We start from the raw sequence: 12,653 nt of genomic DNA, 5'->3' as shown, positions 1-12,653 counted from the left end.
TGGAAGTACATAGCTTTTGTTTATAGATACTCAGTACCTAACAAGAATTCGTGACTATAAGCATTTAGTTATCAGTGATCGTATAAATAATAAGTGCACATCTTGGTAGTTTTTTCGAGCAAGTTAAGAGAGGTCCCCAATAAAGTGCTAACAATAAGATCCATTTTTTGTGCTTAAACATGTATATCAACTTGAATATTAAATGATCTTTAAAAATGGAATAATCTCTGGAAGAACTCTGGGGCGAATAACACAAAAGCAATATCTGTACCCATGCTCTAATCCACTTCCAACAAGATCTCACACAATTTCATTATTTTCAGGCTAACTCAACAATCAAACTTTATCCTGTTCGCTTTATCAATCAACCAAGCAGCAGCAGCTGCTGCAGCGTCAGTAATACCAACACCACACAATCAATCGCCCACATCTGGACCGGTCAACCAACGTTATGCACGTTAAGATGCAGCGTCCCAATGCGGGACAGGATCGTCCACCAGTAGTACACGATCGTACCGATACGACCGTGTCACGGTGGCGATGGTTGACAAAGGTCCGGATGAAAGGTGCACACGATCGGCGGAAGTAAAACGTTCCCGCATATGACATCGTTCGTAGCGTTTTTTTTTTGTTTGCTTTATTTTGGCCCTACACCGTAGTGTGAAGTATTTGAAAAAAAAGGGTTATAGACGTGACGCCCATTAGCATAAGCCATATCTCGTGTTTCCTTCTTGGTGTTTGGTGGTAGTACGTGAACGTTTTTCATTCTTAGTGCGCGTTCGACAAGCTTCAAACATACCCGTCAATACCAGTTTCGATACAACTAGTTGCGTAGTGAGCGAATCTAAAGACTCGCACAGTAGTTTTACCATCCAGCATTGATGGACGTACTTACCCGTATGTTTGCTATGCTGATACCGCTTACGTAATGCGCAATATGCTCTGATATTTACCAAGTAGTTCCGTAAGCAATATGTACATCTACGTATTTATGTACAGAACAACTCGTAATTGGTTTTTGAACTCTTACACGACGCTCGGATGCCAGCGCGCTCGCCATCTTGTGTAAGTACCTGCCGGCTCCGGCCTGCTGCATGGTGTTAATAGGCACTCGTGCTGGGCGGTATCTCTGATAAAAGAAAAATGCTCTCCCCACCTCCGGCTGGACCGTACCGGGTGCTGGGTGGAAGGAAGCTGAATCGATGCACCTGGCGAGGGTGTGATGGTGATCTATACCACACTAACATTACTCGCCAGTACGCCTCCCCCTTGGGGCTCTCAAAAGAAAAAATCAGCTCCAGTGGTAGTAAGCCAAAGAACCAATCCCTCCCGAATTAAGCTACAGCTTCCGGTTCGCTTCCGGTGCGCTTCCGCTTACGATTTCGGATAGTAAGGTGGGCTAATTTGAATCTTGGGTCTTTTCCACCACCCTTCAGCATCGGGAAGAATATTCTTGTAACGCGTGCGAGCGATGCCTACCAACAACAATAAAAAAAAATCCAATGCGTAGCTTTTTTTGCTCAATTATCTTTCCTCTCTTTTCTTTCTCCACTGCCACACCGTTTTGACCGGCCGGATCGTAGCTCCAACCGCACCGCAGCAGCATCGGACTTGTTCAGCATGGCTTCCTCACCGGCACTTCCACTGTACGCGAGCCGCTATCCAACACCGAATGGGTACCCGCAGATCAACGGGGAGGTCGACGCGCCGCTCGACTTTCGCAAGGTGGAATCATTACGCAGGTACGTGCGGTGGTACTCGCCCATATGGGTGGGTGGGCACGGTTATGTGGAACAAAACGTAAAGAATAACAAAGAAACCATGAGGGAGAGAGCGTATTGGAACGCCACATATCAGGAAACTGGGCGAAGTTGTCAACTTCGGACGACTAATCAACAATCAACCTCTACGGTACGAGAGCGGTGAGGAATTTTTGTGGGAACATGGTTATCGTGACCAGATGTGTGGTAACGAGGACGATGCGTGTATGTTTGTTGCGCGTGACGCAAAATCGCTGGAAAACGGGAACACTCGAAACGTCCAATTTATCTATATAAGCAATAGGGCATATCGACCTGCAGGTATAGAGGACGTATCGTATCGGTCCTACATCTTCAATAGCATTATTATCATAATCGTACCGTACAGATAGTCTTTCGCATCGCAATTACGTGAAAAGCACTTGACGCATATGATGTTGAGATAGCCGGAAGTCTGCACCGATGAACGCTTCTGGGCACCTAGAACCTCTGTTTCGCAAACGTCAAGTGTCTGTATATATTTACATACACACTATTATATACATTGAACATATGCTTCCATTCGAACGTTTATACATATGCGTAGCTTTATCTTTATATATATATACAAGCATACATATATATATATATACATATACAACATATGCAGATAGGTTGTGTGATACAATAACGGAGCGTATAGGCTCGCGACAATATAGCAATATGACCTGTTCGGTATGATAGAGTCGGGCAGGATATTGAAGTGTTTCGACGACGAAATATATATATACGGTGTGTACATTACGGTAGCGGTCGCTCCGACAGCAGACCTGCTAGCCATCCCATCTCATCGACAAGAACTGTGCATAAATTAGTAATTCAGGCACGATGTATGCCTTGCCTACATCTAGATATATCCATATATCGCACAATGCATTAACACCCACTTTACCTGTGTTTGCTTCCCGTGTGCAAAAATTCCCCGCTAAAGCACTAGAGCCGGGTCCAGCAGGGACAAAAAAGAAGGAGTTAAAAAAAACCACTCAATCACTGTAAATGGTTCGTAGCGTTTCAAAGTACAAAGTAACCGTAGTTGGAGCAATGGACACGCAACTGTAAACCCGAAGATCGTAGTAGCAGTATTCGGTACACCGTCAGGTCCCCAAGCGAGGATCCCGCGCGATACAGGGCCGCAGGGTTGTGATTGCTCTTTTTAAAACGTAGTTAGAAGGCACAAGATTTATTTAGCATGTACAGCCGTAGTAACGCTTGTACAAACTGCCTGCCGTATAGGACAGGGCGCTTCATCCGTCTCCCGTTCCAAAAAAAAATGGGAGACCACACATATCAGATCCAAGCACTCTTCGATTGAGATGCGCTGCGTGCCGCTTCATACGCGAAAGATTGACCATCTGGAAGAAAAAAAACACCACCACGCGTCCAGGACACGTCTATACGCGATGTGTGTTGCACCTTCGATTATGCCACGTGCAAAAACAACCACTGTGATACGGACGATACGGTCACATTCCGATCGATAATGGCCGGTTGACGTTTTTTGTCACAAAAATTTTGACAGTACGAAATGAGCGGAAAACATATGCGTACGTGTTTTCCTCTCGCTCGACGCGTGTGTGTATGTGTGTATAAATGTGAGTGCATCATTTCGGTTTTTGATTGTTCAAAAAACTTACTCCTGTTTGCCGTCCGTGTGCAAATATCGGGTGGGGCTAGGCGTTGTGACTGTTACAATAATACCGATAGATGGTAACGCTGGTGGCTTCACGCGCTTCAATCAAACTATAGCAACAATCAACCAAAGCTGACACGGTACGATGCGGTGTTGTGGTTTTGTGGACATCCCCGTCCCGTCACACGGATCTCTCTCGAAGGATTCTGGACGGACGGTTAGTTCACAGCAAACACCTTGCCGTTCGGCCCGCTGTACTCAACGAACGCACCCTGTTACGAGCGTGTACGTGTGTATACGTTTGTGGTAAGTTTCATAACCCCTTTTTTCTATAGTGAGATTCTTGCTACCATGTGTTATCAGAGTTTATGCATTATGATTTCTGCGAGAGAAGAACGAAGTATGCGATACAAGCAATACCCATAAAGCTGCTCGCCTTATAGTAATCGCAACCACGGTCAGTTACCCATAGGAACGTGTGCGATCAGTAAACAGATGTGTAAGATGGCAAACGAGAGGCACTCAATTTCGATTACTTAATGCGTGCGTTAGCCTTTACTCTTCACTTTGCATACGATTATATTTCTTTTATTTTGATTTGGCAAAAAGAACGATCATTTTGGAGAATGGTTTTGGAGTTTCTTAGCGAGCTAAATAAAATAATTGAGCAACATGTGGAAACGGAACAGAGTTATACTATCACAAGATCTATGCATACCTTAACAACGCTCTTATGTAAGGCCTACAAAACTTATACTGCCATTATCTGTACTTGTTCGTTTATCGTCTATTTCTATAATACTTCAATTTTAGTTTTGATTTTAGTTAACGAATGCATTAATCTTATTGAACTACACTACACTACACTTGACTAGTTAATCTAAAAACTTTTAATTTCTATTCAGTGTAGCAGATAATTCAACAGTCTTGTCCAGTCTTGAGAAAAATCCAAAACATTTCTCTTCTAAAATTATTGAAGAAATCCCCCTGAATTAGCCGATTTATTAGTTAGCCCCACATATTCTATCGCGCGCCTAAATGCATGCAATGTACATAGCAAAAGCAGAGATGTATGTATTTTTCTCTACCGCAAATAAGCTATTAGTAACTGAAATCGGATTATTTCTCCATTCGTCCGATTTACGATACGAACCGATAATATCATATCAAATTACAATTGGAATTTTCAACCCATCCGGTCACTCTGGCGGCCAAAAACCGTTTAGCATCAGTGCACGCTATCGGAAAGCTTCACATGCGTTTATCGTTGGGACTGGTGTATGCAGTCTTCCTGTATCCGGTGGGGTATCTTTACTCGAGAAAAGATACAAACGTAGCTAGAAGTACCCGACCGTACGCAGAAATTAAGGATACCTAGACCCTTTTCTTCCACGTCACCGGAAACAGTCGTTCACACAAGCGCAGGCAGACAATAAAGAAGGGAGACGTATCCGCTTTCGGCAGTCTGCCTTGCTACCAGCCTGAAACGATGATCGCATTATAAATAAGCAATTAGCTCGCAAATTCAAAACCCGAGCATCAATCAATCTTGCAATCCTGTTATCCTTCGATTACACGGCGGAAACACAGGGCAAACCGGGGAAATTGGGCTCCGTGTGGGCAGACAATCGATGGATTGCCCACCAACACACGACACCCTATGCGCACCGTACACGAGTGATGATTACATTCCAAACGAACAACCTGGCTCACAGTGTTCGTCTTCCACACAGGCTGCCACTATTTGACGGCGAGAGATGGGGTCCGGTTTCCCTGACCGAACAGCGATTAGATGTGCCAGTCTGCACCTTGCAGCCGTGTTTTGTAGCCATGTTTCAACCATGTCACTGTCTGCATAGCTTGCATACCTTCGAGGCGCTGCGCTTTCTGGGTTGGGGTAACCCTCAAAATGATGTATATAATCATATTCCATTGTTTGGCAGCGTGGCAGCCACACAACAGCGGTTATGGAGACATCGGTATCGGTCGAGCTAAAATAAATGAGCAACGTAGAAGTTGGAATATTTTACGCATCCTCACCAAAAAGGCCAGGTATAATTGGTTCAACAAACTCACCTCCTCAACAACTGGCGCTTCTTTTACTGCGGCAAACAGCAACAGTTACGGTTGCGAGCAGTTGCGGGCGCATGCAGCGCCAAAGAATCAATCAAAACCGGATGAGCATTAATTTTCACTAATGATATCAATTTTCCGCCCACCCCAAAGAACAACACCAGCAGCTGAAACATCAGCCAGCAATAGCAACATAAAAAAACGGGGAAAATGAATGCCCCCATCCGGTAATGGCTTCGAGTTAATAACGTAACAACAATCGAAATCGGGTATTGCTCTGCGTTTCACCTGTATGTGGGTGAGATTGGCTATAGATTTGGATTGCCGTTGACAGGTGGGAAGATGAAGAAGATAGCACCTTTGCTCGTGGTTGAAGACTCTAGTGTTATATTTGAAATAAAACATCGTCAGGTGTTTTAGTATATCGCTTAAAGACTGCGAAGGCTGTCCCTTTGTTGGTGAAAGCGTTGGTCATGTGGATGTCACAGAATGAACTCGCTTAGTAACACCGCTATAAGAGGCAAGATATAGCATAAAGACATTTTTAGATGCCTTGATAGCACTCTTAAACTGTGCCTCAATTTAAAAAGTGGACACACATCGCAGAAATTGGAACTTCTTAGTGCAGAAACCTACTAATCTTCTCTATGAGTGTTAAAACTCTACACAAATCTCTTCTGATAGCTGCTAAGTATTATTCTTCGGAGTTTGTATTGTTCTACAAGACTTTGGAGATAGTGAAGCACCTTATTATTGGTCCTTATAATGTTTTCCACAATGGTTAACACGTTCCCTAATTCTTTTCAATACAAGTCTTTAATGGCTGCTATGTGTTATTCTTCGGAATATCTGCAATGTTCTGAAAGACAATGCAACTTAGCGGAAGACCAACCAATCTTCTCCAGAATTCTCTCCAATAAGTTTAAGATATCTGCAAAGTCTTATTCTACGCCGCATCTGCACTGAACGAGTATGTGATTTTTTTCTTAAAATCTTGGCTTGCTAGCAGACAATACTGCCCAGGACAGTACCACCCAGGTAACGAATCCCACTTCCATACAGTATCTTGACAGTAAAACATCAAAACCTAACCTTTAAAAAACACACACACACAACCAATCGAATGCCCTACGAATGTTAGAAAGGAACCCGGTTGCAGTACCAGCGCCACGAACCAACATTAAGTCCCTACTCAAAAAGAAGTCACCCCGAGCTGCAAAAACACAAGCCTTGAACAAGGCACTGGAAATGAAAATTTAAGTAATTTTTCAATCAAAACTCATTTCGTGACGTATTGATTAAACACCCAACCAAAAAGTCGGACCAGGCCGTGTGCCTATTGATTTCTCGTCCATCCTCAAGTTTTGAGGTGTCTGTGTACAAGCTCTTTGGTAATATTTTTTTTTTTGTCTGTGCCTGTTGTCTTATTCACCTGAATGTACTAGCATATTTCTAAGAAACATTCCCTCTTTTTATGTGAGCTTTTTTAACTCCCCATCCATCCTCTTCCACCCTTGGAAAACCGTGTGTACGTTGACATGCCGGAATGTATAATTCCGCTGCTGTCATCGGGGTAGCTTCAAACACACAACGAAATGGATGAAATTAAAAATAAAATCACCAAACGACAATCCATTGTACGGGAAGTGGGCGAAAGACAGGACAAATACTTCATGCGTTGAAATAATAAAAAGAGAAGAGACAAAAACAATCGCAAAGGTGATGGAAAATCGCTTTTTCTCCCATGTACTGCCCTGCCACGTCGATCACACCGAGCGTGGTTGACTTCGGGTGGATATTGTAGCATCGAGTGGCACCTGACTGTCAAAAATTTGCACACTTCTCCCAGCTTGCGTGGGGATGTGGGGTGTATGTCAAGGCAAGCCAAAGATTCAACACACCGGAAAAGACCCGTTCATCGTATGGGGGAACGTCGGAAAAGCCATTTAAATTGTACCGATTCTTTTTTTTGCCTTTTGCATTCACGATCACCCAACCACCTTTAGCCCGCTGCCGAAATGTCCGGGTGTCTTCTCGAGGCACTTCTAATGATTATGTTACGTACCTTTCCACACATCAACGCTCACCTAACGGGCACAACGAGTGATACGAGCGAAACGTGTATGCATGTTGATTGTGCGCCCTTTTCACGCTTTTATCACCTTCATGTCTATTTTGTTCCTGTTTGTTCACTTTATTGTTTCATTCACTTCTCGCTAAAAACCCGCACATAAGGAGCGAGGCTCAAACAAAACAAAGTTAAATTATGCACCTGGACAACCTGCGCACCCTGGTGCTTTCCCGCCTCACCATCACCGATGGAAGCACATCAACGCGAACAGACACAACGTTCATTCCGCCATAAATGAACACGTGACGATATCTAATTTCTATTGTCTATCAATTTTCCTGGCGTGAACATCTACCCACCTGTTTCGCCGCCATACCCCGCCATTCCGGTTTTGCCGGATGCAATCAAGTAAGCCTTTTTGCCAAACCAAAACGCGAACCGGAAGTGAAGCCACGTTCACCGATACACCGATACCCGGACGATACCGAAATTGATGCGAATCCGTGGTGTCGCTGCGTGTCCATGCACTCGATGAGCTGATCGGATGGGGAAAGGATGGGCAGGTGGGCGCCACGGACTGGAAGACGTCAAGTACCTCTGGCATTTTCTGTAGTCTGGGGCAAGGAAAGGGGACATTGGGGATGATAGGGACGAAAGGACAGCTAAGGGAACGAGAGGCCACGGATAGAATTCAAGTTTGAAAAGGTGATAATCGAACAGTCACTGATTTTGACATTCACTTACAATTGCGCAACGACGGCCTACCCCGAAAATAAAAAAAAAAATATTGAAGCCCCCCATTTTCCACGAGCTTACAAGGTGGAACGCAAGTATGCGGGTGTTTGAATTGGTTTTTGCAGAAATATAGCGAGTGAGGGTTTGAGGGAATGGCGCACGACCCCGTGTACCGGGACGGTGTTGTATGTTGCGAACTACCTTGATTGTTGTTTCTGTTATTGCTAGCATACTGCGGGACCAGTGGGTGCATAATTATGCTTTGAATCCTTCCGCTTTTTCACCGGCGGCCTTCGGGAAGAGGGCTCGGGCACCGGACCATTCTGCTTCATTTGTGTATTAACGTTCCGGTGTGGCACATTTGATAGTACCGCTGCATTATCGATTTGTTGTTAAATATCGGTTGCACATATTGATTGTGGCTCCAATTACCTACAAAATGTAGGGTTTGCTTTTTTTCTAAATATGCAATTAAATTATAATTTCTCATATTAAAGATATTGGTAAAGACCCTTCTTAAATGATAAAATTTTAAATGTTTGCTCAATGTAACTTTTATATTCTCATCTATTAACTCTATATATGTATATTAAGAAAGCTTCATCGAGAATAAAGTCTTATCCGATGTGTTGTGATTTAAATAGCTAGATTAACATTGAGCTACTGGACATCGTCTCGCAGTTTAATTAGTAGGAGCACTATCTTACGTAATGCTTTGCTAACGGGTTCTAATCTCTGTTACATTCCGCATCTACTAGGCACAAATAATCAATTTGACTTATTAAAGCAAGTTTGTTTTACATTTTCGTTACATTCTGTTAATTTTTTACTTTTTATGTTTTTATGTCTTTTTATTTTTTATCTTTTTATGTTTTTTTTACTTTTGTTAACTAAAACGTTGTTACTTTTATTGGCGCCTATAGTTATTCTGTAAATTAAAGATTACTCAAGTTACCTCTGAAAATCAAATACAGTATAGTGTCGATTTCCAGGGTGGCTCGGGACCGAACTGATGCCGGTTAATCGATATCAATGGATAATAGTCCCTTAAATGTCAATGTCACTTATGTATCTAGATAAAGGGTATATAGTATCACTGTACATTTATTGCAACACTTATTTCTTTTTCTTTCAAAAATCTAACACTTGGTCGTCCTGTTCCAGAAAGATATTTAAGATACTGTACCGTTACTGTTTGAGTAGACTTATTACTACATGGTCCATTGGTTGGATTATTATAGTTACAATTAGTGGAAAATTTTGGCCAAAAACATGGCATCTGTGACGTTGTCCAATAATAAAATGGCTCTCTGTGGTAGTCCTTCTGATGCCCAGAATGATTCCGGACCAAACAAATTATTATGAAATAACAGTTAAAATTATGTTTAAAACGTAAAATAAAAACATCTCAAATAAATCGTTTGGTCAGAAATAATTTTAACCTACCTGACATCAGTACAAATGTTCTCAAAAATAGTGCTCGAAACTCATGGGGTTTATTAGTTTCAATCTCGACAAAGTTGAAATAGATAATTAACCGGATGTCGCCAATGGATTTTATGTGGAAATAAATATAATTCGCATTCATTATTGTACCCTCAGGTAGAGCAAAAAAAACTGTCAAAATATCTTACTCTATGCTGGAGATGACAAAAAATGCTGGTATATCAGATGTATTGTTCCAGTTGTAGTTCTTAGTACAACTACAAGCAATACGAAAATGCATTACACAATACCAATATATTTTTATTCAACAATGGTATTTAAAACATACTTGCAACAAATAAGATAGTTTAACGTTCTAAACTACCAGACATTTGAATTCTTGTTCTACACAGGACCCTTTTTTGCTTTGGAACAGATGTCCTCACACTAAGCGGGAGCATAAGTAGTTTTACATCAATCTTTACACTAAATGCTTTCCTTTGTTTTGGTTTAATTGAATGATTAGTTAAACCCTCGTGAAGGTGAGAGTATTGGAGAAGGTGAGGTAGATTTTATAATTTTTTTTGCAGTTTTTATGAGGAAAAAATACACTAAATATTGATTATTATTATTTTTAAACAACATGTAGCAATTTACGTTATGCCAAATACTCTTGTAGAAAACCCTGCATTTCCAGAATTCCACTTATCTCGAACGTATGCAATAAACAGGCAACGGCAGCAATAGACAAATTGTGGTAGATTGTGTGTTTATGGTATAAATGCTTGTCGCATTTTCCGCCTCACTACATGGGTGGATGCATCCGCGCTATTAATCACCCTTCCCACGTCACAGCCGCAGGATACCGAGCGCAGCATTTCGACTACAAATTAAAAAAAAAGAAATAACAACCGCACCACAAAACGAACGATGAGATGCATTCCAAGGTCATGGCATTTAACATAGTTACGTACCTCGCCGCTCTTTTTTTTTTGGTGGAGGTTGACGGGATGCAGCGCGTTTCGGTCGGTGCTCGATTTTCTCGATTTCCCGACGCCGGATCGGCCAGACGACGGTGTCTGGTGTGTCGTTCCGAACACAACACCAAACGCGCAACGTCCCTGGTGTCGAGACACACATGTGTCTCCACGACCGAGTTAGCTGTTCGTTCGCGTGCTGTAACCGCGAGACTTTTTCGACGTACCGCCCGGCACTGATACGCGGTCACTCACCGCGGTCCCCCAAATCCGCTACCCGTGCCAACGTGAGAGTCCGTTCGGTTCCACTCGGACTGTTTCAAACTGGCAAAGTGCGACACCACGACACCATCTACGCATCGCTGTGTCGAGTACAACGTCGCATTTATTACTGATAAAGTAGGCAAGAGAGCGAGTGAGAGTGAGAACCTATATACAAATAAAGACACCTCGGAGATGACTTCTCGCAAAGCCGCTCTTTCAGCTTCAGATCCCCAATTCCACGCATACCGATGCCGAACCGAACGGTGGCACTCACCATGTAACAGCTGTTCCGTGAATCAGCTATTTGCAAAAATCTTCGCGCGAGTGCCCACGGAAGGTCACCGCAAAAGGGTTGCGTGTGCCCGGCGGCGAAGGGTGACGCACCTGAGGGATAGTGCGTAATAATTCCAAACGGTCAATCGACCCCCGACTACGAAGAAAGCAACAACAACAACAAAATAACGAGCACGCACAAACTAACCTAACACATCCTACGCACACTTGGCGGCTCCATCGCTATACAAAACATGAAGTAGTTGTACCCTACGGTTCAATCTAAACCCACACAACGACCACAACGTGGAACCTTATCCCGTATGACTCTCTCTCTCTCTCTCTCTCTCTCCCTTTGGCTCTTTCTCACTCATCTTTAACTGGACCCTCTCTTCCTTCGTACAACCCGTAACGTTTTTTTTTCCTCATTATCTCCCACGCACGTATTCCCTTTCGTGATCCCCTTTTTTTCCCAAGCGGTCTATCAGACTTATAAAATGGGAGGTGGAGCTGTATGAAATCGCAACTACATACACATGAGCCAACCGAAAGTAACGCAAAACAGCAAACCGAAACGAGAAAGAAAACGGCAAACGTCCGCGTCCGCTCTGCTGTCCTGTCAAGCAAGCGCACCTCGCACTCGTTAAGTCAACTCCGGGGGGGCACACGGGTTCGATCCCTTTAAAGTGAAGTAATGCGAACTTTTCGCACAGGTAAGTGGTGTGTGTTGTTTTTTTTTTCGATAGTTTTGCTACATTCATCGAACGCATTACGCGTGTGGCAGAGTTTGACAAGTATTCGCCGTGCTGTGATGGTGATTTTTTTTTTAATTTATTTTTTACGACCCTGTCCAACTATGCGTGTATGTTGCTAGTTCTATTTAGACTGCTCTTCCCTGTTTCCTTATCAATCTTCTTCGTCGCTTTTAAACGGTCGCCTTGCTTAGATAACCTTGGGGTCTCCCTTCTGCCGCAACCCGTTCCGTGCCGAGTTTCCCGCGTGCGTGTCGTGAGTGCAAGTGAGTGGTGGGTAATAATATAAAGCAACCAAAAAACGGAATCACCGACACGTTGTGCTTTTTTTCACGAATCGCGATGAATTTTACTTTGGTAGGGATCCCCGAAACCCGTAAATGAAAGTCTCCCTTTTGCATTAAGGTTTTTTTTTATTTTGGCACACGAAAGACCTAGCGAGAAAAAGAGAGATGATGAGAATGGCAAATATCTCGTTGTGGATGTTCCAAAAACAATCACTTACACAAACGCATAAATTCGTGTGCTTTTTCCTTTTTGCGAACAACGGTTCGGTGATCAGATTTTGTGTGTGTGTGCTGTTGTTGCTTTTTTTTACTTCCCTACCACTTTTGTTTAGCTTCACCTCCTCCTCCTCCCATCCCTCTGCCATTC

The 12,653-nt window shown here is 43.0% G+C and overlaps 1 protein-coding gene and 1 long non-coding RNA gene across 12 annotated transcripts in view; one reads left to right on the top strand and one right to left on the bottom strand.

The window, feature by feature from the left end:
• The window catches only part of LOC125764647 (streptococcal hemagglutinin), a 72,284-nt gene that overhangs the window by 12,893 nt on the left and 46,738 nt on the right, over positions 1-12,653 (top strand). For 8 of the 10 annotated variants that reach the window (XM_049429102.1, XM_049429095.1, XM_049429110.1 and 5 more), the window contains 2 exons: positions 324-1,065; positions 1,584-1,742. In XM_049429102.1, coding sequence (XP_049285059.1) covers positions 974-1,065; positions 1,584-1,742 — 251 coding nt within the window. In that variant the 5' untranslated portion in view covers positions 324-973. Of the gene's footprint in view, positions 1-323; positions 1,066-1,583; positions 3,736-11,585; positions 11,961-12,653 lie in introns of those variants that run through there. The other 2 variants (XM_049429140.1, XM_049429170.1) reach the window with 2 other exon arrangements.
• On the bottom strand, positions 9,783-11,535 carry LOC125765046 (uncharacterized). Of its 2 annotated transcripts, XR_007418502.1 has the most exons (3): positions 11,249-11,263; positions 10,708-11,101; positions 9,783-10,616 (listed from the first exon to the last, which is right to left on the bottom strand). It is a non-coding gene; the product is annotated as an uncharacterized LOC125765046 (long non-coding RNA). The 2 variants fall into 2 exon arrangements; XR_007418501.1 differs by having other exon boundaries at positions 10,708-11,535.

The sequence above is a fragment of the Anopheles funestus genome, chromosome X, assembly GCF_943734845.2.
Source record: "Anopheles funestus chromosome X, idAnoFuneDA-416_04, whole genome shotgun sequence".
In the NCBI taxonomy this organism is placed as follows: Eukaryota; Metazoa; Arthropoda; class Insecta; order Diptera; family Culicidae; genus Anopheles; species Anopheles funestus.
The sequence above is the reverse complement of the archived record's forward strand: the minus strand, read 5'-3'. Positions and strand labels throughout refer to the sequence as shown.